Raw genomic sequence first — 27,529 nt, forward strand, 5'->3', positions numbered from 1 at the left:
GTGTGATTATCTGACATGTAATAACATTATTACTGCAGTACAATTTGGCTTTAGGAAGGGCAAATCCACAGTCCATGCCATTGACTCCCTGATTAAAAAAGTGCTTAATGCTTATGAAGGAAAAAAATTTGCTCAGGTTACCTTTTGTGATCTTATAAAAGCCTTCAATTGTGTGGAGCATATTTCATTCCTCAACAAACTAGTTTATTATGGAATCACAAACAGTGAAGTTGACAACATCTTCGAATCTTTCCTCAGCAACCGTAAACAAATTGTTTGTATTGGTAAAGAGAGGTCACAACTAGCTGAAGTTAAGTGCAGTGTGCCACAAGGCTCAGTATTAGGACCTCTGATATTTATCCTAATGACAAACGATCTACCATCTTACATAAATACTCACTCCATCCTCTATACAGATGATACCACTTTTTTCAGTATCAGCTCAGACATGGATATGCTCCAAACTGTGGCAAATGACACAATATCACAAGCATCAGTCTGGTTTCATGCTAATGGGTTCCTGCTTAATGAGAGTAAAACTCAAAAAATTGTATTTAGTTTAAGAGATCTGCCAGTAGCAGACTTCCTGGATAGTGTTAAGTTCTTAGGTATTGTTACAGACAGTAGATTGACTTGGGAGCCACACATTAAATACGTTAGTGCAAGGCTGTCTAGAGTGGTGTATTTGTTAAGGAATTTAAAAAACCATGTACCTGTGGCCTATGTAAGATCAGCCTACTTTGCTTTTTTTTCCAAAGCATTATATCTTATGGGGTTTTAATATGGGGCAATAGCTCACACCTTCAGGACATTTTGGTACTTCAGAAGAAAGTAATTCGAATTATCACAAACAGAGATGAACTGGCCCACTGCAAACCACTGTTTATCAACTTAAAAATATTAACTTTTATAAACTTGTATATTTACATTGCCCTACTGCATATAAAGAGCAACTTATCAGAATACCAGCATAGAAGAGATGTACACTCGCATGGAACCAGAAATAGTAGCCATCTTGACATACATTACTACAGATTATCCAAGTCACTGAACAGCTACGAAGTGGTAGGTATGAATATGTTTAACAAACTGCCACTACAATAGGTAGAAGCTCCATCTGATTTATTTAATACAAATTATTCAGTTGGCTAGTTGCAAATCCTTGCTACTCACTACAGGAATTTTATGACTGTAAAATGTCATCGAGGTACCGGTTTGGAGAGTACAGCATAATTTCTTTAACTGAGTAATTTATGATGTAATGTTTTCACATTATTTGATTTTAAATATTGTATTTTATGGAAAACCAATAGTGACATATTGATCTTCTTGTATATATGCTGTATAACTTGTATATATATAACTTGACTTTGTCAATTGCTGTAATAGCTAAATAAAATTAAAATTTCATTCAATTCAATTCAGACTTCACCTGCTACATGGAATTAGTAGGCCCTTCCCAGAACCTCTCAGCTGAGTCCATCTCCCTCCTCACCACAACAACCACCAGCACATCCACCTTCTACATACTCGCCAAAATCCACAAACCCAGCAATCTTGGACGTCCCATTGTAGCTGCCTGTTGTGCTCCCACTGAAAGAATTTCTAGTCTTGTTGACCAATACCTCAAACCAACTGCCCTTTATATAGGCTCCTACTCCAAAGATAGTAACCACTTCCTTCACTGACTTTCCGCTGTCCCCATCCGTTTACCTCGTGGATCCCTACTTGTTCCTGTTGATGCCACCACCTTTTACGCCAACACCATCATGCCCACGGCCTTGACACCATCGAACTCATCCTCACCCAACATCCTTCAGACTCCAAACCAACCACCTCATTCCTTATACACCTTTTCAATTATATTCTGACCAACAACTATTTTTCTTTTGAAATGAAGGTGTACAAACAAATCTGCAACACAGCCTTTGGCACCTGTATAGCATCCTCCTATGCTTAACTGTTTATGGGACATCTAGACAATTTCCTACACTGGTTCAGGCATTGATGGTATCTTCATGATCTGGGCTCAGGGCGAAGACACCTTATCCACATGTCTGAAACAACAGATTCGCCTCAGTGTGCAATGAATCCACAATCTTCAGTGCACATGCACATCAATGTTTGACCTCTGGTGGGAATCTAAAATTAACAACCATGAAGAACATGGAAGGAACTGCTGACAGGCGGCACTAGGTGGGAGTATGGGTTGACCAGGAAGCACGCCAAAATTGTTTGTGCATTTGTGATAAACGCTGCATTCGGGTGGCGCAGTGGTTAATGCAGCTGCCTAGTAAACAGGAGATCCCAGGCTCGAGTCACAGTACAGTACACATTTTCACTCATCGCCACCGATTCTGCATAAAGTATCTTCAATTTACAGGTATGTGTCATAGTTGTGGATTTTGCACATTCATATAATTGAATCTTCAGTGAGGATGCACATCATTGTTCAACTGCAGATACGTGGTGCCAAGTTGGGAGTGTGGGTTGGCCAGGGAGCATGCCAAGACAGTCTGTGCATTTGTGCAAAACTTTTGTGTCTTGGTGGTGCAGTGGTTAATGTAACACCATGTTAGCGCACCCCAAGTTCGAGTCCGAGTCCAGCAAACATTTTCACACTTGTCACCACCGATTCCACATAAAGTCTCGATGCAGTTAATATCATTAGTTGCTTTCATCCCCCCCCCCCCCCCCCCCCCCGCACTATCTTCAGTTTACAGAGTATCTTCCTGGATGTTGACCTCCACATTGCAGATGACTCCATCCACACCTCTGTCTATATTAAACCCAATGAACCAATGAACACCAAAAGTACCTGCATTTCGGCAGTCTCCATCACTTCCACACCAAAAAATCCCCTCCTATACAGCCCAGCCACCCATGGACAATGTATCTGCAGTGATGAGAACTCCCTTGCCCAGTATGCTGAAAGCCTCAAAAAGGCCTTCACAGACATGCAGTACCCCCCCCCCCCCCCCCCCATACACACACCAAAATATAATCCACAAAAAGATTTCCTGTGCCATATCCTCAACCCTCCCACCCCCTCCCACCACCCCCAAGAGTCAGCTAAACTACAAAGTACCACCCTGCTCATCACCCATTGTTGCCCTGGAGTAGAACAACTGAACCATGTCCTTCTTCAGGCCTTTGATTATCTCTCACACTGCCCTGAAATAAGGGACATCATACCCAAGACCCTTCCCACCCCTCCTAGAGTGGGGTTCCACCACCCATCCAGCCTACACAATACCCTAGTCGATTCCTGTGGCAAACAAAGATGCAAGACCTGCCTTATCCACCCACCCAGCACCTCCTTCTCCAGCCCTGTCAGAGGGTTATCATGTACCATCAAAGGCTGGACCTCCCATGAAAGCAGCCATGTCATATACCAACACTGTGCAACCTGTTATGTTGGTATGATTGCCAACCAGCTGCCCACTAGAATGAATGGCTACTGCCAATCTGATTTGAAGAATAAAGTTGACCACCTGGAGGCACAACATGCAGCTGAGATAACATGCTCAATTTCAATGACTGCTTCACAAACTGAGTCATCCTGCAGAGGGGAGTTATCCTTAAACCACATCCTCCCTCCTGTAATCAAGTAACCCACTGTCCCCACAACCTTCTCCCAATGGTCTCCCCTTCCTCCATCCTGTCACTCCCTACCAGTTCACATACCCAAGTTGCCTTTAGCATGTGCCACTTCCCATTGGCCGCTACAGTCATGCCAGCCCCTATACCTGCCATCACTCCATCCTGCTTTCCAAGCCACCAAACTGGCTGCTTCCATCTGAGCCGCTAGCCACTCCGCCCCATTTCTCTTCCTGCCTACCACCTCCCTCTCCCTCTACCCACTCCACCCAACACTACCTCCACCACATCTAGTCCACCTGCCGCAAAATATCATTGGAACCGTCAGTCCCGTTGGCACCATGTTAGGGCATATTTTGGTGAGTGTTCTCCTTTAATTCTAAAATATTTACATAATAAGGTTTAAAATGATTTCCACAATAATAAACACAATTAATTTTCTATGTAACTCAGACAAATGTATATTCCATAAACTTACAAAAACAAACTATTATCAGAAACAAAAACCAGTTTGAATAGTTATCCTTACTGTGCAATTGAGGACTCTTTCAGCAGCAGTGCCTGTTAAACGACAGTTTTCCAGTGATCCAGTGTGATCCGTAAGTCTCATTCTTATATCAAATACAGTGTCTGGAGCAGCAATTTCAGCTCCTGATCCCACAGGACACTCCAGATTTATACAGATCCCATCAATTGGCAGCTGGCATCTTGAACTACATTAAATTTCATAATTAATATAGTCACTTTTGTGATGAAGTACCACAAATTATAATATTATTAGGCATTTGAATGTGCTGAAGTGTTTGGCACACTTGACAGAAAGAATTTCATATGTCCAAAAAATGAACATACTTGTCTGACATAAAACATATGGCCATTACCGGGAAAAATAAAAATGAAGAAGAATTTCCTTTGGTTTGCAAAACTTTAATACTATTTAAAACAGTTTATATGCAGTAAGGCAAACTGCACAGGTGGGTGACAATAAATAGTGCATAGATGATATTATTATTGTTATTACTGTTTTCACTGTAGGCATGGGAATCTTTACTGGTACTGTTGCTGTAATTAGTGATTGTTATTCAAAAAAAGTTTTAAAGGCACCAATATAAAACAAGTTAAATGCTGAACACAGTTTTTATTCTTGGTTCAGTTTATAAGAGCAACACATAAGCATCTGCAATAAAAGTTTGTCATATGAGACTAATATTATTACTCTGGTTTCCTTTGTATGTTAAAAGGCAGTGATTATGATAGATTCCTGTTAACTTGGCTTACGGCATTTGATAATCCTCCTCGTTTTTACCTAGCCAGGATTGTTTCCTCATTTAATTGTAACAATGGAATAAAAATGAAGAAAAAACAGAAAGGAAGAAAGTTCATCCCCTGTGCTCAGCATACTTTTATGCCAATGAAAAATTGTATAACGTCTCCAACTGTTCATAAAACTAATTACTTTGTGTTGCAGTGTGAAATCTTCAAAAACCACAGCCTGGCCTGAAGCAACATATAATGTTCCTCAACTGAGAAGAGCTGTAGAAAGTTAGCTGCACTATATGTGTCAACAGGGTGCATAATAAGTGAAATTTGCTAGGTCTAGCTATAACTACTAAAGGAAGAAAAGTCTATGCAGAAAAATTTTGTTCTATATCGTCACTTGTTTATTCCTGAATTTGCTACCAAGTCCCTTCCCAACACTCAGTTTCAGAAATGAAGGGAATGAAATTGAACTTAGTTTTCACTATCATTTCAGGCAATTATAGCATAATTTCTCTCTGTTACCCAGTTTTACATTTCCAGTCAGACCTGATAGCACTTTTCATCAGTTAATGAATAGTTTGTTAATATTGAATTTAACAATTTTTGAATGCTTGCTCAAATACTGTGGAAATCATCACATGATCTATGGAGATAGGACTTATTCTTTTAACAAGTTCTTCCTCTCATGACCACCTTGTCCTCAGGATCGGCTAATTCACTGTTTCCCTCCCCTCAACTTAACAGCTTCTTCTTCCTCTGACCTACCACTCTCTCCCAATACACTTCCCTGTCATCTTCATCATGCACTGCAGCTCACTGGTTCTGGTACCCATGTATCACAGGTCTCGACTGCACAATTGCTGTCTTCCCCACATTCCTACCGATCATTGTTTGCATGCACGCATAAGTATGTGTGTGTGTGTGTGTGTGTGTGTGTGTGTGTGTGTGTGTGTGTGTGTGTGTGTGTGTGTGATGATGTTTTATGTTAGTTGCTCTCTCCCAGTACTGTAACCGTGACTGAGGTGCTGCTCTGCTTAATAATCATATTTGTAATATACACATATCAAAAAAAGTTTTGTATCACCTCGGTTTCCAAGAGTTCCAGAACCTGTACAGAAAATTGAAATAGTGATCAACATCATTTCCGCCTTTTTATTGCTCATGAAAACCACACATTGCATGTTGTACCACCATACAGTGAGACCTTCAGAGATGGTGGCCCAGATTGTCCCACTCCTCAATGGCAATTCGGTGTAGATCCTTCAGAATGGCTGGTGGGTCACGTCATCCATAAACAGCCCTTTTAAATCTATCCCAGGCATGTTTGATAGGGTTCCTGTCTGGAGAACATGCTGGCCACTCTAATCGAGCGATGTTGTTATCCTGAAGGAAGACATCCACAAGATGTGCATGATGGGGGCATGAATTGTCGTCCATGAAGACGAATGCCTCGCCAATATGCTGCACTATCTGTCAGAGGATGGCATTCACGTATCATACAGCCATTATGGTGCCTTCCATAACAACCAGCGGCACATGTCGGCCCCACATAATGCCATCCCAAATGAGGATTCTGTACATCACTAACTAAAACAGTTTCCAGTATAAATCAGGACCCCTAACCATAATAATCAATCAGTCATTTGAAGAAGAATGCCTCTCAGATGCTGTAAAGTATGTAATAGTAAAGCTGTCAGAAACTACTAACCAGCCAGTCTTCGTGCAATCTTGGAACACAGATATAAACTTTCATAGCAAAATCTAATATCATTCACATTAAATTAGGTTGCCTTCCATAAAGACAAAACTTTTTGTTGAGAAAGTTTCCTTATCTCCTGACAAGTCTCAAAAGATAACAGGAATGTTTTGTGACCTTGTGAAGGTTTTTGATTGTGTAAACCTGTGCTCCATAAACTAGAAAGATGCAGGATTAATGGTAGTGTTTTGAAATAATTCAAATTGTATTTACAGAGAAAGAAAACAGCAGTTGTAACATCAGGCATAGAACACTGATTCTCAGACTGGAACATTATTTCACAGGTAATCCCACAAATTCTGCTTTAGGCCCAGTCATATTCTTATTTGGTGTAAATGAGTTAACTCTTAATGTAACATCCTACTCAGTTTTATTTGCAGACAAGATATCTCTGCAAACTGAAACTGAAACCACAGGAAAAATTTCCAAAAGAGTTGTTGATACTCTAAATAGCTTAGAACATTTGTGTGATCTCAGTGGACTGAAATAAAACAAGTCAAAAACCCAAGTAATACCATTCAAAACTAAATAATCAAAATCTAATAGCTTCTAAACTGCTAAAAAAACAAGAACTTAGGGAAGCAGATTTTGTAAAATTCACAGGGATATTTATAGTAGAAAAGGTATCAGGGCCATTTCACATATGCTACTTGGCAACCATGTTAAACAATCCTGCTTTTGCAGTGATACCACCATCCTATGAATGTGACATGGACTCTAGAAAAATTGTTTATCACAGCTTCTTTGACTCTATTGTAAGATATGGAATAATCTTTTAGGGGAATGCAGCTTGATTTGCTTTTACTGCACTTATTCAACTATAAAAGAGATGTTGTACTACTTGTAGATTTCAACATCAACTTTCTTATACATAGTAGTGGGAAGACAGACCTAGAAAATCTGATGTACACCTACAACCTTCTGCCAGTGGTCAATTTTCCCACCAGAGTAACTTCATATTCAAGCACACTAATTGACAACATTTTTGTAGACCAAGAGAAATTGGGCAGTATCAGCGTTAGTAAAATAATAAATGGTCTTTCTGACCATGATGGTCAAAGACTTACCATAAAAAATATAAATGTTTGTCAGAATAAAACTGAGCCAACGTGGAATGTATTCAGGCCCATAAATGTACTAACAATCAAAACATTCAAATCATGCCTCCATAATATCAATTGGAGTCACATATATTCCGAAACAGATGTAAATTCCAAGTATAACCTGTTTAGTAAAGAAATTGCATCAATATTTGAAACCTCCTTCCCAAAAAAGGTTTATGGGAATGTACCAAAAGAAAACACAAAAAAACCATGGATAACAAATGGGATTAGGACATCTTGCAAGCAAAAAAGAATTTTGTACATAACGGCAAAAGAATCAGGAAACCCCAGTCAAATAAATCATTATAAAAAGTATTGTAAAAGTTTGAGTAAGGTAATCAAACTTTCAAAAAGCATATATTTTAGATCCAAAATCAACCAATCCAGTAATAAAATTAAAGCAATCTGGGACATAATAAGGAGCGAGACTGGTACAAACAGTACCAGTAAACCAGTAGACATTGTACTAAACATTGATGACAATACTGTAAACAACCAAGAGACTATTGCGAATGCATTCAATGACTACTTCATAAGTGCTGCAGAGCAAATAGGTTGCAATGGATCCTTAGAAAGTGCCATGGATCTACTGAAGCACAGTTTTCCCGTTCCAGTGAGCGAGATAAGGACATCCCCCATAACCAGATATGAGATTAAAAAAACCATTGCCTCATTAAAATGTAAGGGATCATCTGGTGTAGATAATATCTCCAGTAAGCTGTTAAAAACCTGCTCTGACCAATTAAGCAAAGTATTAGCCCATATATTTAATGCCTCTATGTACCAGGGTGTTTTCTCAGAGGGCATGAAACTTGCTATAGTGAAGCCTCTCCACAAAAAGGGAGACACAACGCAAGTCTCAAACTATCGTCCAATCTCCCTCCTGTCCACTTTTGCTAAAGTCCTTGAGAAACTACTGCACTCCAGAATTGTAAGGCACCTAGAAAACTTTGGCATCATAAGTGATAGACAGTTCGGTTTCCGGAAAAGTATGTCCACAACTGAGGCCATATTTTCTTTCACAAATGATATACTGGAATCCCTAAATAATAAAATGAAGGCAGTTGGAATATACTGTGATCTGTCCAAAGCCTTCGACTGTGTGGACCACAAAATACTCCTCAACAAACCACGCCACTATGGGATCACTGGGGCACTGGGAAGCTGGCTAAAATCCTACCTCCAAAACAGGAAGCAGAAGGTAATTCTCAATGGGAGCAATAAAGAAGGAGAGGTAGTAGAGTCAGACTGGAGCACTGTACTCCATGGAGTTACCCCAGGGATCCATCCTTGGTCCGTTGCTGTTTCTGATATACGTAAATGACCTACCTTTTTCATGCAATACATGCAAGTTCACCATGTTTGCTGACGACACCAGCATTTTGATTAGTAACAAACAGCTCACTGATATAGAGGTTGATGCCAACAAATTACTTACAGTACTATTAACCTGGTTCCAAGTGAACTCACTCACAGTAAACCTGAGCAAAACAAATTATATCCATTTCAGTCTTGACCACAAACTCCCCCTGGAGATTACTGTTTTAAATAACAATAATCAGATAGAAAGGGTACACTGCACCAAATTCTTAGGCCTCCACATAGACAGTAGGCTCAACTGGGACCACCATGTCCTCGAGACTGGAAAAAGGCTGTCCTCAGCAATTTTTGCCATTAGGACAATCTCACAATTTGGAGACATAAATGTCACGAAGTCCACATACTTTGCATACTTCCACTCCATTATGTGTTATGGCATCATCTTCTGGGGCAATTCACCCTCATCTAAAAAAAATCTTCCTCATGCAGAAAATAGTAGTCCGTATAATGTGCAGCGTACCCCCGAGAACCTCCTGCTGTACGCTCTTTAAAAAACTTGGAATACTTTCCACAACCTGCCAGTATATTTTTTCCCTAATGAGTTTCTTGGTTGACAATCCTGCCCACTATGAAACCAATGAAAGCTTCCATTATCCCAATACAAGAAAGAAGGCTGACCTCCACTTTGAACTAAAAAGTTTAACTCGGGTACAGAAAGGAGTGCATTACTCCAGTGTCAAAATATTTGACTTTTTACCGAGCTACATAAAAAGTCTACGTAGTAACAGTGCATCATTCAAAAACAATCTAAAGACATATTTAATCGAGAAAATGTTTTACTCACTTGATGAATACTTTAACAGAGAAAAGTAGTCTTTGTATGTATTTATATTTACTGTTGTTTGTTTATGTTCTTTTTGTTCCTATTTGTAACCGTATACTTACTGTGACAAATAGGCTTTTGCAATGTGATAAACTTTGCATAATGTATTATTCCTACGACTTTATTTTAGTTCATTATTATTTTAGCAAGTCTTATGTAATTTATGTCTAGTTCTGCTCTTGTAAACTAATTGATACCATGGCCTGTGAACATATATTACTCAAGTCGTTCTACATCCTAGCATCATATGCATAACAGGATCTATGGAATTTGTAGATAAATAAAAAAAGTGGCACAAAAAAGATGATTACAGAAAACTATAATTCAAAATGTGTGTAATATAAAGCCTAGGGATCATATTGTCCACTATTTAGGGATCTAAATATTTTATCTATTCCATTTATTTATATTCATAAAGTATTTATATTTATAACAACAATTCATAGTTATTTCAAGTAATTCATTTTCAACATATGTGTTATACTAAAAAACAGAAAATTTTACTTTATCATCTCATAGATTAAAGAAAATTTATAATAAATTAAAACGGAAAACTATCACAGTGTGGTAAACTTGTAATGATGGTTGTAAACTAAATTTAATGTAGTATTTCTTGACACTTTGTATGTATCTCATTTACTTTACTTACATTGATTGACAAGTCTCCTATACAATAAGTCACTAATTTATGCATGCATGTATATATACATTACCCACTATGATACACACTACACAATATGTAGCACCCAAGTAAAGAGACAAATAGATCACAGCTGATACTAAAAAACCCTCAGCACATGCAGACAGTGCATTACACTATAACATATATACTTTAATATTTTATATTCTGCCATGTTGAACTTCTTTTGTTTGTCCTTCAAATATTTTGTATTATATTGAATATGTAAGGTGAATAACACAAATAATGCATATCAGTACGTTGTATAAGGATTGACATGCTACCAATGCTTCTGCACAAATCTTACCATCTCGTGGCAGTAATGCGTGAGGTGCCATCCAGATCAAGATGAGTCACAAGACAATAAATTAAAGCAGTGAACTGTTTATCTTCTGTATTGGCCGCTTCTGCATAGTTAACTGAGGTACGATCGAAGACTTGCTGCACTGTCATTACTTGCCTGATGCTGCCAGCTAGAGCAAAAATTTATTGTGCTTGCTATAATTTTTGAAGCTAGTGCATTACAGTCACAATAAATGACTAATTTTTTTCAAGTAATAGTATAGTTCTGATAAGTATGAGGCCTAATTATGTGTTTATCCTATAAATTACTTATGTCTCAATGTAGCCTTGAACACTAATTGTAACATTAATTTATGCTGTAAGGTACATTCAGTGACAATTACACCAGAGGAAAAAATGTACTATAAGAGCAGCTCTTTTAAAATGTTTAAGATCTTTATTACAAAGATGATCCACATAAAAAATAATGAAAAAGTATGTATTTAGGGGCACACTTGTTATGTATTTGTGTCAGAGATGCACATCAGTGAATACAAATGAATTCAGAAGTGTCAAATGGAAGACAATGGTTCTGGCTACATGCAGACAAAAATGAATAGAAAGCAATCTAGTTAAGTTCTGTGGATGGTGTGATGTGAAAAGTAAATTATAGTTAGGATAACTGGCATCTTGAGAACAGATGAGAAGTGGGAGGGGGAATGGTATGTTACAGTACAGCAACACACATTTGGTTGGTATGAAAAGTATGGAAGAAGTAGAAAAGGAAAAAATAACTCTTGTTTTCAACTCCAGTTTTAAGGTCATGTGAATAGGTGAGTAATTACAAATAGAATGTTGCCTCAAACATCTCTGACAGGTTAACGCTATGTATCAGGCTATATTTTCTGACTGTCTCTCTGCCATGTCTCTTTGTTTTAGAGGGAGCAGGGAAGGAGAATTTTCATCTCAAGCCTGTATGTGGACCTTAGTCACCCTGAATGGTAAGCACCCCATAGAATTTGACATATAGCTGGCTATAGGCCTGGAACACCCAGGGTTCATGAGCTGCTTACTTTTCAATTCTATCATCCTACAATATTGTAAATCCTGGGCAATACAGCACAGTTGGCAGGACATAGTGTCTTGGAGAGCAGAGATCTTGGTTTAACATCATGGACTGCATGGATGGTACATGTCTCTATAAAAAGAAATCAATGTAAACTGCTTGACCATGAGACCGATATCCGTTCACATGAAAAAGCTGTTAAATAGATTACTGGTAACTCTGCAGTGCCTTCCATACTTAAGTTACATTAAACTTTTCCAGATAACTGGACTTTGTCTAAATTGGCCTCTTGTTCCCTACCAACTTTAGAAATGAAATAAAATATTGAAATTCTACTAGCGCATAAACTCTTAGCAGATTGGACGTATCACTGGTAGGTATCAACACCCCATCCATCAAGAGAGCACAGAAGGATTCCCACTCCCAAAAACTGCTCTGTTAAAATGAAGATACAGCTCTGGCAGAACAGACACATCTTCAAAAAGAGAAAAGAGGACCGCTAATGACATTTGAGAGGTGTGTGTGTGCACTATAGTGGTGTTACTGCCACTGCTTATACTATGTAGTTTATTGCCATTACCGCTACATAAAAGACACCAGGATTCATTGTAATTCACTGGTTTTCATTCCTAATAGACCACATTTCAGTACTGTAGCTGTGGTACCTCACTTACCTTTGGAAATGCTGATACTGCATCACCTTCCAATGTATATGGTTTGGCCAGTCTGTCCTTGTCCAATGGTGAATGGTGAACAGTGCTGAGTTCACAAACAACTGGGCTCAAGACAGATGTGTATACTGGCCACACAGCTGTTTTCTTATGCCGTAACGGCCAATATATGGTATTATCCATTGTAATACTGCATCTGAGCCTAGCATGGGATGCCTAGTTTTTTGCACCAATGGCTAATTTTGCTGCACAGTCAAGACAAATGCAAAGATTGTGTGTGCTGGGTTTCTGTGCTACAACATTAATTGAATGTTGATTCTCCTAGGAAAATACCAGGCAAGTCATGAAAAAAACCCAAAAGCCATCAATATGTTTGCCAGGAGGCCTCTTCCGAGATTTAAATGAGTTGTTGAACACAGCAGGTGCAACTTGTTGAAACTTGTATCTCATATCAGCATGAATGTCACTCACTGGCTGGACTGAGGCCATCCTTCGTTACTTTGATCACCTGACTGAATTGAGAAAGATAGCTTACCTTGCACACAGGTCGGAGGTTTCTTGGCCTCCATTTTCAAGAAAAGAATTATGGGGCTTCCTTCAATGTGTCAAGAGTTTACTACACACAAAAAGAAACTACTTTGGTAGCAGAGTACATTATGAGGGTACATGGTTGTTTTTAGATTAGAGGAAACTCTTAGTTGTCTTATTTATGAGTTATGTATCAAAAACAGAGAAAAGAGTACGTAAACCACTGCACTCTCCCAAGGGAAAATGCTACGACTAACCCCATGCAAAGTTAAACTCCTGATGCTTAAAATTTACAATAGTGTAGGGGCACAAAAGATCAAAATTTGACTCGTTGAAAACTTGTCATGCTGCCCCCATCCAAAACTCGGGTAAAATATGTGATAAACTGGAGTTGTATCAGCCTGTCACCTTCTACTGTGTTTGGTGAAGATAATGGAAAGGATTATTAAACAGCAGTTAGAATGGTGGAGTGAAAAAAAGAAAATATTACTTAAAAACAACAAGGAAAAGGGATGACTGAAATCCTTTTATGGTTAGCTGTTGACACACCTAAATTTCTCTTGGAATAATTATACGATAGTTGCACTCATAGACTTGACTATAGCATAGGATAATGTTACCTTGTCAATTTTAGGGGGAAAAAGCTGAAGAAACTCCAGATTCCAAAACCACCATGTGTAACATTGTAAGTTTCCTGAGAAATGAGAAAAAATTAAGTTGCAATATGGAACTACACTAGAACCCAGAGAAACTAGCAGAGGACTCCCACTGGGATCAGTCTTGACTCCCTTATTATTTACTCTCTACATTGCAGACCTTCATGACCTCTTTGCCAGTGACAACCAAATATTACAATATGCAGACATCTTATGTGTATATTCTGAAGACAGTACTCTTCAGTCCTGTCATCTGAAAATGCAGGCTCATCTCATACATCTGTATGAGTGGTGTACAGAAAATGGCTTCAAAATATCTGACAGCAAGCCTAGCTTATGGTCTTTACTCGCTGTAGGATTCCACTTACCCAAACAATGCAACTGTGACAACATATTTGTACAGTTGTGGGGAAAACAACTCACTCTCTTTGGATGATTATTGATGATAAATTAAGATGGGCTCCTCATATCCAACACATCATTACCAGATGTCAAAAAGCCTGCAGTCTCATTGGAGCAACAACTATAGTATGGTTGGGCTCTGATTGGCAGACAGCAATGAATTTATACTGGTCCATAGGACACTCTTTGACACCTGTGCTGTGGACCAGCATCAGACAACATGCTCCAAAGACTTGACGTTATGCAGTACAAAGCCTTGCGTATAGTTACACGGGCATTTGTAACCAACGTATTACTGGTTGAAGAGAATGACCCACCATTAAAGCTGCAATGAATACTCCTCCTGCAAGAAATTTCTCTCATGACTTTATTTTGTCAAATATGAGCCCCTTGACAAAAAATCTGGTAATTAACATTCTATTGTGAATGAAGAAGACATTGGATAAATAAACAACCACAACCTGTATCCACTGAATACATGGAGATACAGGCATTAAGGCACTAGGTGTGGAAAAGTTTTTCCTGCACTACAAAAGACCACATGAAACATCTACTCTGCAGGTCAATGCCAGAACAAATTTAGCTTTTCAAAATCAGGAAGAAACTAATACAATAGCAATGGAATTTCTGTCTCAGTATCATGATGCATTTGTAGTGTATACAGATGGGTCCAAGTCTAGTAATGGTGCTGGTAGTGTTTACTGAGTACCCTGAAGCCAAGGACAAGGCCTCCACAAGCTGGATCAACACTCCATTATTATGGCAGTTGAGCTGATTGCTATTTTGGAAACCCTACTGTTCACACAGACAACCACAGCAGGCACAATAGTCATAATCTCTGATAGTATGTCAGCCCTGCAACTGATCAACCATCATAATAGTTGTGCCAACCCCATAGTTGCAGCAATTGTTGATATTGTGTTTCAGGTGCAAAGGAACAGTCACATCATCTTGATGATATGGATGAAGGACCAGACTGGAATATGTGGAAATGAACAAGCAGGTGTCTGGGAAAGCAGGTATCTCTGCATGGAGCTATTAAATATGATAAACTCCCTCTCAAACATATGATACCCATGCTCAGCAAGTGGTTGTCCATTGACTGGGGAGGGGAATGATCGTGGAGATCTAAAATCAGAGGCAGTCGTTATCCACTAATTCATCCCATGATTCCAAGAGTGCCATGGTATAATAAGGTGCAAACATCAAGGGGCCTCACAACAGTTACAGCATGGCTGAAATTTAATGATTGGAAGTTCAACGGACACCTCTATCGGCTCAACCTAAGTGCCACCACTCTATATATTTGCAGAGAGGAAGAAGATCCAAACCAAACATTTCTACTATGTCCTTGGAACACTTATCACATAAACATACTTGCAAGTAATCTTTGGGCTCTTGGTCATCAGTTCCCAAGCAGCCTCCAAACCTTGTTAGCATCCAACAATATAACACTGCGTAAAATACTGTACGAGTTTGTCAACAGTGCCAACATCAAGATATAGCCCCCTGGTAATGCTCTTGGTAATTCAAATGCTCAATTTGCTGACTATATTCCCTTGTGCTACTCAGCAGAATATGGAATGCTCATCCTCTAAATGTATGTCACTATTTACCTCCTACACGTACGTGTCTGAATACTGGTGCAACTATACATATGGCTGCAATATACAAATTTTGTTCTTGTAAACTGTTCTTCTGTTCTGTCTAGAAGGATTCTATGCACCTGCACAAATATTCAGTTACCTATCTGCAGTTTTTGAAACAATTTTTGCAGGTCATACAAAAGAACATTTTATTTTAACTTAGATATATAGTCATTAATATTGGATGGAATTGGGTCTATCCCAAATGTGTACCAACAGTGATTTATCATTATAATTGTGTTGCCAGTGGTAGTTTTATAGTATATTACCCCTATGTACTATGTGTTACATTTTTGTCTTGTTTATTCATTCTAGTATACTATGGTTATAAAATTAGTTTTTTGCGAGAATCAGCCTTGTGTTAAGCGTTTATTGTAATATATTAATTTCATTGAATGGAAAGATGTTCACTTATTTTAATTACATTTTTATACATTGACACCATCTTGCGGTGACAATTTTTGTCAGTCCCCTTACAGTAGATGGATATTTGTTAGATAATAAACTGGGTGATGTAATAGCTATAATAGAATGTTGTTTGGCATTTGAAACTACATGTCAGTCATTTGTTTCAATACTTACGTATTTCAAAACATAAATTTTTCATTAACATCCTATAGTGCTGCCATCTGGCAGCTTCTTCACCGAATACTTTGATTTGTGCAGCAAGACAGTCTGCACTAAGATGTCACCAAATAATTTGGACCAGATATTTTGTGTCCATGTTAAGACAGATCCAGTTTTGTTTTTACCTAATAATATGTTATAGATATTTTGGTGAGTTCCATCCCAATTTTTGAGATGTGCATTTCCTGTACTTTATCAATGTTTTTTTACTGAGTGCTTGCTTCTTCTGTTTTTACAAAGTATGTTTTATGTAACTGTACCAATGAATTTTTACAGATACCTTTCATGTATTTCTCTTGTAGAGTCTTTGAGAATGGCATCAGACCAAAATGCATAAGGAACTATAAAATTAATAAATACAGTGGTCAAGACTAATATCAGTTTTTCAGCAAACTATAAAGGCAGAATTCCTAAGAAAAATCCTGGAGATTATCACATGTAAATTTCCTGACCATTACATTGTACTAGATGGAGATTTTAATTAGACAGCTATAAAGTATTGCTCTTAACACAGTACAATCAAGAAATGTAAAAATAAATTTGGCAATATCGAAAGTTTGTTGTAGTGCCATTGTTGCTCACAATATAAGTAAGTGATGTGATGGAAGTTCCATGAGGCTATTTGTGGTTGATGCTATTGCATATATAGGAAAGTTCGAATGTTAGAAAATTGTAGTAAAAAAATGGGACAACATACTAAAGTTGTGCTTGGGGCAGGAACTGATAGTTGACCCTCAACATAAATAAATGTAATATATTGCACATAAATAGTGATAAGATCCATTAATATTTGATTAAATGATTAGCAATAAATCACCTGAGGAGTAACAACTCTACAATTATCTAGGAATAACTGTCTGGACTGACACTAGTATCAGAGGTTTTTCCACTGTGTGAATGGGAATAACAGCAAGTGGGGCAATGGAGTCAGTGAAGGACACGGCTTAACCTGCCAAAATGGAGGTATATGAAGTGAATTAAGTGATAACAGTGCAAACTGTTCAGATGTGACAAACTAACAATGTAATGAACATGCAGTGAAACTGTAAATTTGTGCCATACTAGGACTCGAATGCAGATTTCTTACTTTTTCCAAGTTGTTATCATAATCATGAGGCAAGCCCCCAATACTAACATAAACTTTTATTGTCACTGATGTTTCCAGCTATTATTTCTGACCATTTCAACCAGAGATTCTCCTTCAATATAGCAGGATTCATCTTTGGCATTCTAGTGTAGAAGTTGTCACAAAACCATCCAAGAACAAAATCTGTGCATTTTGTATATTTATTTATGTGTGTAAGCCAACATCCTGGTTTTTTCCCCCTTTGTGTGTGAGTAGGACCACGTTAGTCTCCAAATTTTTGCAATAGTGTCCTCATTTATACAATTGTTCCTCTTAATTTCAGTGCATATCTACATAATTAAAGATAATTTTTGAATACAATACAATACAATAGAATAGGATCTTTGGTAGTTCAGGAATTCTGTATACAACATATTTCAAAGTAAATTGAGGCTTGTGAGCTACAGTTGTGTATTCTGTTTATTTTGACAGCAGCATCTTTCTTGGAAAATAATTTTCCTGCAATCACAGTAGGTATTTACACCATTAGTGCAATATATTCCACATTTTGTGACTCCGTGACCAGTTTGCTCTAAGGAAGAATCCAGTATCTTGCAATCATTATGTAAACACAGCTCAAACACAGTTGACAGCCATGGCATAATATTGTGTTTGTGGAATCTATGAGCTTAATTTTCAAGTTAGGCCCTAATTGTTTACTGTTCAATGTCACACTGCACTAGACAGAAATGCAGCCTCACTATGAATGCTATTCTCAGGCGTGGAAAGAGTTACTTACTCTACACAGCTGGAAACTGCCTAGATTGCTGTCATGTGATTAGACACTGCTGTAAGTAGATGTACTAGTTTAACTACCAAGAGTCACATACCAAAGGTATGTCAAGCACTATTCTCTCCTGTGGATACTGTCTCCATTTCACAGATTAGATGACCTATCTCTTCTCCAAGCACCATCCTCTCTTGTGTATATTGCCTTCATTCCATGGAGCAAAGGATGTACCTCTGCCCAACAAGTAAACAGTGAATGGTGAGTCAATGATAGGAGGGTCCAGTACAGGTAGACAGGGACAAAGGAGAGCTCCAGGTACTACACTCATCCCCATTACTAGTAGGTCTGAGGTGCTGTCTCCAATGGAAATGGTAACCAAAACCAATGAAACACACTTCAGCTGTAGGGCAGCCTGCTGCATCCTGAGTCATGAGGAAGCAAATGCAAAAAAGTAAGAATCTGTTAATTGTTGGAAATTGAAACATACAGCTAATAGTGGTACCCCTTATGGGAATGACAGCAAGGTATAAAAGGAATAATCTTGTGTTGTGCTTTCAGTGTCTGTGGGCCACATTAAACATAGTGAAGTAGCTGTTCTGACAACCACTGAGAGAGCAGGGGTGCAACATGCCAGAGGATTGTGGTGTATGTTGGGACAAATGTTGCCTGTCATCTGAGCTCCGAGATCGTACTGTGACTGGCAAAGATGACTAGCTTTGCTTACAGAATTTCAATGAAGCCCACAGTCTGCAGCATCATCAACAAAACTGATCATGCCCCCTCATTCTGAGTTGAGTGGAAGGCGTGTGCAAGACATAAAAGGTTCTGTGACAAGCTAGGCTGTGACTTTCTTGACCTGTGCCATGGGTTTGGGTACTTTAGAGTCCCTCGAAATGGGTCAGGTGTGAACTAAATATCAGAGGTTCTTACTCAGTTGGCTGACTGTGTGTGATGAGCACACAAAAGTGTTACCTAACGTAACTCTGCATTCAGTTCAGATAACAATAGCTGAAGAACACTCCAGAGTATTAGCATAAAGACACAAAGAAATGCCCCTCACAGATAATACTATTTTAATCCTAATGATCAACTGCTGCAGCATTTACAATAAAATTCCATAGTTTGATGTGCTCCTAAATAGCAGTGGAAGCTCCACATAATGCAAGATACAGAAAGCTGACTAAAACCTGAAATTGACAGAAGTGAGAGGTTTGCATTATATCAAACTATTGGAAGGATAGGCTAATGGGAATGGAAGTAATGTATTTGTCACAGCAAATAAAAAAAAATTCAGATCCTCTGAGAAGAAATTGAATCTGCATATGAGATTGTTTGGGCAGGACGCAGTATCAGTTGTGGGTATAATTTATAACTTGGCCAATTCTACTGACCACCAGTCTCTCCCCCAAGATATAACTCAATAGTATGTATTATTTATTGACTAATCATTCTGTGATTATTTTAAGAGACTTTATCATCGAACAACCAATTAAGATGAATGTGGAGTGTTGTAGTGATAAGACTTCCTGTGAAATTAACTAAATCATTCCACTGAAAATTGCTTAGAGCAGATAGTTTGAAAGCTTACCAATGATGAATATATATTAGATTTAATGGCAACAAATACATCTGACTATTGGGGGATGTTCACCTTGCAACTGGCATCAGTGGTCATTAGGAAGTTGTAGCAACAATGATTAGCAAGTTAAGAAGATGAACTAAAACAAGCAAAAAGATTTCCATTTCAATAAAGTAAATAAAGAGGCAGTAGTAGTGTCATCTCTGAAGGAAGAACTCAAAACCTTTTGCTCTGGGCTTGGGCATGTAGACAAACTGTGGTTAAAATTTTGGAAAATAATTGTCAAAACAGTAAATAAATATGAACACTCCTTGACATAAAACCTGCCTGGCTGCCGCAGAGCCTAAATCTGTGCCAAACGCGCGTTGGGACAAATAACCTGGCCACACTGATAAATATTCTAAGTCCAACAATCTGCACTATCTGGCAACACTGTACACCACGGCACTTCCTGAAGGAAGTATTGCTACCAGTTCAGGTGAGTTTGTTCCACCTGTGGCCTTGGTCTAACGATAAAACACATCATGTCCGAAAGTGAAATCTCATGATAGCACCTTTCATCTGAATGTTGAAGTCATGAGTGAAATGAATTTCACTGATTGTTGGCAGACTGTCTGTCTCTGAACACCACACATGCCACAGTATCCGGGCCCATTTACTAGTTCCCAGCAGTGGCTGCCATGTTGATGCTGTGCTCCCTTGTTGAAGGCCCCTGCTACTGCTAATTGCTTTGGGTGGTATAAAATGCTTTAATGCTGTGGAGTGGCACTCCTGCAATATCCACAATTTGCATTTCATGCTCAAATGGCTCTGAGCACTATGGGACTTAACTACTGAGGTCATCAGTCCCCTAGAACTTAGAACTACTTAAACCTAACTAGCCTAAGGACATCACACACATCCATGCCCGAGGCAGGATTCGAACCTGCGACCGTAGCGGTCACGCGGTTCCAAACTGACGCGCTTAGAACCGCACGGCCACACCGGCCGGCATTTCATGCTCAACAGCAAAGAAGGCATATGACTGTTTTTAAAAGGATGACGTTTCTATTACACTAATACGGCACAAAACTGTCTCTATAGTTTGTGATTGGATTAAAATACTTCACTATGTTGTTTAATAGTATTAAACACTTCTCTTCCTTTTATAGGTGGTTCTTCACTCAATTATTTCGTCAGAAATTCATGTGTTAATGTCAAGCCACAATAATTATTGGTGGTGCAGTGAGTTTCATTGTTGTTGTTTAATTCCATATGGTAAATGCATGTAATAAACTGTGTGAATACTTTTCAGTGCATGATATACAGCAAGGAGGCACACTGCACGTTTTGAGGACCATGTATGGATTCATGGAGAACTTAATGCTAATAGAAAGTGATTTTTGAGGTATGCAATTAAATTTAAACCAACAGAACTATCCATATTCAAAGCTACTCTTAGGAGAAGTGTCAACAAATATCTGTGTGGAGTGCGTAATTGCTGTTACAGAAATCAAGCACAGATAAGTTTGTTAATCAGTATGTTCCCTTCATACCTATTCTCCTGACATGCAGATTCTACGTGATGGTCAAACTTCAAATTTGTATTGTTGACAGGTGATTCAGTTCTCTTTAGGGACATTTGTATAATACCGCAGCTTGATAATCGTCAGATATCTAAGGTCATTAAAACAGCTTGATGAGTCAAGAATGCGAGAAGACTCAATGTGTAACGGTTTTCTTTAGATTTCATTAAAGAATTTCTTCTAGCAATTTTCAGCTCCATGAAGTAAAAAGAACTTTCAGTGCTTTGCTACCCAATGCTACCAGAACTTGCAACACACATTGCCGTCACATCATAACACAATATACAGAACCACTGAGCTAACAAAACACGTTGCTAGCAGCAGCCCTATCATATCGCAAGATTGGTCCTTACCCTGACAATGTGCCAATAAACAAAAACATTTGTTTCTTACGCAAAGTACAGAAAACCTGGAATCCAAAAATGAAATTATCTTCCTCAAAGTATCATCTTACACGAAGATTATACAGCATAAGTCATTGAGGTGGAAGGTGGATGTCAAGTGAATTTAGTAGATCTACTTAGTGACAAAGGTGGAAGTATGTGCACTCCCGCAGGATTGCCAAATATTTTCGGCAATGTTGCCAGTTCTTAGCTGTGCTAGAGGCAGTTGTGTAGCAAAATGCTTGATGTGCTTGTCTTATACAGGCTCTCAGATGGAAGGTGCCCACGTTTTTGGATTTATGCTGCGTTATCTCCTGATACTTTTGAACTTCAACTTTTAGGCTATATGTATTAAAGTCCAGAAATTACATTAAACCAGAATTCCTCATTTTGTAACCTTTCCGGTGTGGAAGGAGACAGGTAAGTGTGGTGTCTTATAATAACAATGTAGGGATATCAAAGCTGGTGATATTAGTTTTGCTCATGCAGGATACAGTATGTGAGGAATAAAATACTTAATATTAATAATTTTCAACTAAAGCTTATTTCATTGGAATAGCAAGATATTGGAAATCTTCTTTGCACCTCAAAATTGACTGTCTGTGAGCGTTCTTGTGCATGTTGGCAGGATGGAAGCAAGACAAAATGCAGTTAACTAATTATTCGATGCCATGCAGTAATCAATTCATTTGAGGATTTCAAAGAGAAGAAACTAGAAAATATTTTCATTAACACGGAAAATAATCTACAAATGTGGGCAATGTGCAATTCAGTGCTTTCATACATTTTTCATGTGGGAATATATATATATATAATTTTCAACAACAGATGGCGCTGCGGTCTGGGAAACTCTATAGTATGATATTTTCCACATATCCACCATGCGTAGCAATAATATGGCGTAGTCTCTGAATGAAATTACCCGAAACCTTTGACAACGTGTCTGGCGGAATGGCTTCACATGCAGATGAGATGTACTGCTTCAGCTGTTCAATTGTGTCTGGATTCTGGCGGTACACCTGGTCTTTCAAGTGTTCCCACAGAAAGAAGTCACAGGGGTTCATGTCTGGCGAATAGGGAGGCCAATCCACGCCACCTCCTGTATGTTTCGGATAGCCCAAAGCAATCATCGAAATATCCATTCAGGAAATTAAAGACGTCGGCCATGCGTAGTGGCCGGGCACCATCTTGCATAAACCACGAGGTGTTCGCAGTGTCGTCTAAGGCAGTTTGTACCGCCACAAATTCACGAAGAATGTCCAGATAGCGTGATGCAGTAATCGTTTCGGATCTGAAAAATGGGCCAATGATTCCTTTGGAAGAAATGGCGGCCCAGACCAGTACTTTTTGAGGATGCAGGGACGATGGGACTGCAACATGGGGCTTTTCGGTTCCCCATATGCGCCAGTTCTGTTTATTGACGAAGCCGTCCAGGTAAAAATAAGCTTCGTCAGTAAACCAAATGCTGCCCACATGCGTATCGCCGTCATCAATCCTGTGCACTATATCGTTAGCGAATGTCTCTCGTGCAGCAATGGTAGCAGCACTGAGGGGTTGCCGCATTTGAATTTTGTATGGATAGAGGTGTAAACTCTGGCGCATGAGACGATACGTGGACGTTGGCGTCATTTGGACCGCAGCTGCAACACGGCGAACGGAAACCCGAGGCCGCTGTTGGATCACCTGCTGCACTAGCTGCGCGCTGCCCTCTGTGGTTGCCGTACGCGGTCGCTCTACCTTTCCAGCACGTTCATCCGTCACGTTCCCAGTCCGTTGAAATTTTTCAAACAGATCCTTTATTGTATCGCTTTTCGGTCCTTTGGTTACATTAAACCTCCGTTGAAAACTTCGTCTTGTTGCAACAACACTGTGTTCTAGGCGGTGGAATTCCAACACCAGAAAAATCCTCTGTTCTAAGGAATAAACCATGTTGTCTACAGCACACTTGCACGTTGTGAACAGCACACGCTTACAGCAGAAAGACGACGTACAGAATGGCGCACCCACAGACTGCGTTGTCTTCTATATCTTTCACATCACTTGCAGCGCCATCTGTTGTTGAAAATTGTAACTACTGTAATTTCGAAAGTTTGTCCGCCTGCAAATGTACTGTTGTCCCAAGCATATTGCAACAAACGGTGTATTTCTATCGCTGCTCGTTTAGTTTTTATTGCCGTTTCAAATATACCGGTCATTTTTGAAACACCCTGTGTGTGTGTGTGTGTGTGTGTGTGTGTGTGTGTGTGTGTGTGTATATATATATATATGTGTGTGTGTGTGATGTGAGTTACCAAACGAAAGCGCTGGCACGTCGATAGACACACAAACAAACACAAACATACACACAAAATTCTAGCTTTCGCAACCAATGCTTGCCTCGTCAGGAAAGAGGGAAGGAGAGGGAAAGACGAAAGGACATGGGTTTTAAGGGAGAGGGTAAGGAGTCATTCCAATCCTGGGAGCGGAAAGACTTACCTTAGGGGGAAAAAAGGACAGGTATACACTCGCACACACACACATATCCATCCGCACATACACAGACTCAATCAGACATTTTCTGTGTATGTGCGGATGGACACGTGCGCGTGCGCGAGCGCACACCCGTCCCTTCCTCCCCCCAAGGCAAGGCCCCCCGCTCCCGGGACCGGAACGACTCCCGACCCCCTCCCCCAAAAAGATATATTTTTCCCATGTGGAATGGTTCCCTATATATATATATATATATATATATATATATATATATATATATATAAAACAAAGATGATGTGACTTACCATACGAAAGCGCTGGCAGGTCGATAGAAACACAAACAGACACATACATACACACAAAATTCAAGCTTTCGCAACAAACTGTTGCCTCATCAGGAAAGAGGGAAGGAGAGGGAAAGACGAAAGGAAGTGGGTTTTAAGGGAGAGGGTAAGGAGTCATTCCAATCCCGGGAGCGGAAAGACTTACCTTGGGGGAAAAAAGGACGGGTATACACTCGCACACACACACACACACATATCCATCCACACATCGCACACACACACACACACATATATCCATCCACACATATACAGACACAAGCAGACATATTTCAAATAGCGAAAGCTTGAATTTTGTGTGTATGTATGTGTTTGTTTGTGTTTCTATCGACCTGCCAGCGCTTTTGTATGGTATGTCACATCATCTTTGTTTTTAAATATATTTTTCCTGCGTGGAATGTTTCCCTCTATTTTATATATATATATATATATATATATATATATATATATATATATATATATAAGCTATCGCAACCCAAGGTTGCTTCATCAGGAAAGAGTCAAGGAAAGGGGGAAAGGGAAGGACGAAAGGATGTGGGTTTTAAGGGAGAGGGTAAGGAGTCATTCCAATCCCGGGAGCGGAAAGACTTACCTGAGGGGGAAAAAGGACGGGTATACACTCGCACACACACACACACACACACACACACACACACACACACACACACACACACACATATCCATCCACACATATGTGTGAGGCAACAATGAAAATGTAAATCGAATGAAAATAGCCAGTTCCTATCAGTTCTAATGTGCTGATCATGAATATCACAAAGACAATTCAAAATTAGCTCTAGTTTTCATTTTACACAGTTTTATTATGGTGAGATAATTATATACAAAGTTTTAAGTTAAGTTTAAAATCAATATGGTTTGTCAGAGTCATAATAACTATAGTTCAATTCTTTTATCTTGGTGGTTCGCTCATGCCCGCCCAGACGCGGGAGATTGCTGCATTGCCAGTTGTACGCGCCAAGAGAAGCAGCGCCATAGTATAGTTCACAAACTTACGTTTAGGGGGGAGCGTGCTGTTTATGAAGTAAAGCCACCACGGCCGCATTAACCCTTTTGCTGCTACAGAGACATGCTCCCTGCTTTTCGCTATGTGCGCGATTTTGTCATCATTGCATGCTCGCCTGTGCAGACACATGGTGTTTCAACAGCTTTGACACACTTTATCATTCGATTTCACAAAAACTATTTGGCCCAAAAATTTGATTTTTACACATCTTCTTGACTGATACCTTCCCCCCATAAATGAATTATGTTTCGATGTTCAACGCAATTATTGTGCAGCATTAGATGTAGTAAACCATTGCACGAAATTTTGAAGAGTTTGCAGAGGTAAAAGTCCATAGTGTACACTTTCCGTATGGTCGATTTTAATTGCCACTAGAAATTTCAAAAAGTTACATTCAAACGAATAAAATTCATGAAGTAAGACACTTCGATATTGTTTTTAAATAAAGAAAATATTAAGCACCGATCAAAGTTTGAACTCAGAACCTTTCACTTAGCAGCCATACACTTTAACGATTACGCTAACACATCTCGTTATTCGATATATTTCCTGGAGGACTTTAAAAGATTACGCAAAATACCGACAAACACTGTTGGTATGATTATGAATTACTCACGTTTTATTGAAGTACAACAGGAAATAAACAATTACCGCTGTTCTTTATTGCGAAAAAGCAGTTAGTGAAAATGATACAAACACCTTTCCTTGCTATCGCCTGAATTAGGAGACTTATTGCTTGTTTGGTTTAATTAATTAATAGAATATGAAGCAATTGGTATAAAGAATGCTTTTTCCAAACTTTCTATAAAAGAAAGTCTGCTGTCAAGACATTGCTTTTGTTCAATTACTTTCTTTATGACTGAACGTTTCTAAAACTGAAGACACTCATCCGTGCTCTGCACTGCAGTCGAGCTCTGGCAACGTCGTTCTCTGTTCATTGGCTGACTGTGTTTTGTGACATCAGATGCGCAGAACGAACCTAAACTCGGCCGCCATCATAAATGACGTGCACTTTAGTAACAATGGATTATATTATTGTCCCCGGTCTTACTTGTGTGCAATATTTTGGATGTAAACATTTTGATACCAATTTTAGTGATCTTTTTGTCTCCCTCCTCTTCAGCTTCAGCGGCTTTATTAATGCATGTAATAATTTTTACACATTTGTTTCCAGATTAACTACCAGTTGTTCAAGTTGAGTGCTACTGAAATGAACAAAAATGTCACGGGTTTGTGTTAACAGTGCTGACATATTTTGCTATGTGTGTGGAGAAGTGACATTTGCTTCACAAAAACAGTAAATAACGCCCTTGATTAAAAAAGCTTACAGTTGTTATTTTGAATGCAAAATAGGTGATCAGGATAAACCCTGTGCTCCACATGTGACCAGTAACACTTGTGCCACCAACCTCAGGAACTGGATGCAAGGAAAAGGGCGTTCAATGCCCTTTGCAGTGCCCATGATCTGGCGTGAGCCAACTAACCATGTCAGTGACTGCTACTTTCGTATGGTTCCTCCTATCAAGAAGCGAATATCTAAGAAGAAGAAGAAGCGGACAGTGATCTGTCCTAACATTCCATCTGCCATACATCCAGTTCTACATGGGGAAGGATTGCCAATACCTGAATCACCGACAGAGTACGAGATTACTTCTGACGGGGATTCTAATGTCCTGAACTGTGTACATCAGAAGATCCAGAGTTCCTTCCAAATATATCATCAACTGATGATCCACAAAAATTGTCTCAAAATGAGTTAAGTGATCTCATTAGAGATTTGGAGTTCTCTAAAGCTAAGACTGAGATTTTAGCATCAAGATAGCAGCAGTGCAA

At 39.0% G+C, this 27,529-nt stretch overlaps 1 protein-coding gene across 1 annotated transcript in view; it reads right to left on the reverse strand.

The window, feature by feature from the left end:
- Positions 1-27,529, reverse strand: part of LOC126474628 (meiosis-specific with OB domain-containing protein) — a 236,203-nt gene that overhangs the window by 12,148 nt on the left and 196,526 nt on the right. The window contains exons 7-8 of the mRNA XM_050102107.1: positions 10,909-11,074; positions 4,130-4,313 (exon numbers count right to left, since the gene is read on the reverse strand). Of these exons, the coding sequence (XP_049958064.1) occupies positions 4,130-4,313; positions 10,909-11,074 (350 nt within the window). The remainder of the gene's footprint in view (positions 1-4,129; positions 4,314-10,908; positions 11,075-27,529) is intronic.

The sequence above is a fragment of the Schistocerca serialis genome, chromosome 4, assembly GCF_023864345.2.
Source record: "Schistocerca serialis cubense isolate TAMUIC-IGC-003099 chromosome 4, iqSchSeri2.2, whole genome shotgun sequence".
Lineage (NCBI taxonomy): Eukaryota > Metazoa > Arthropoda > Insecta > Orthoptera > Acrididae > Schistocerca > Schistocerca serialis.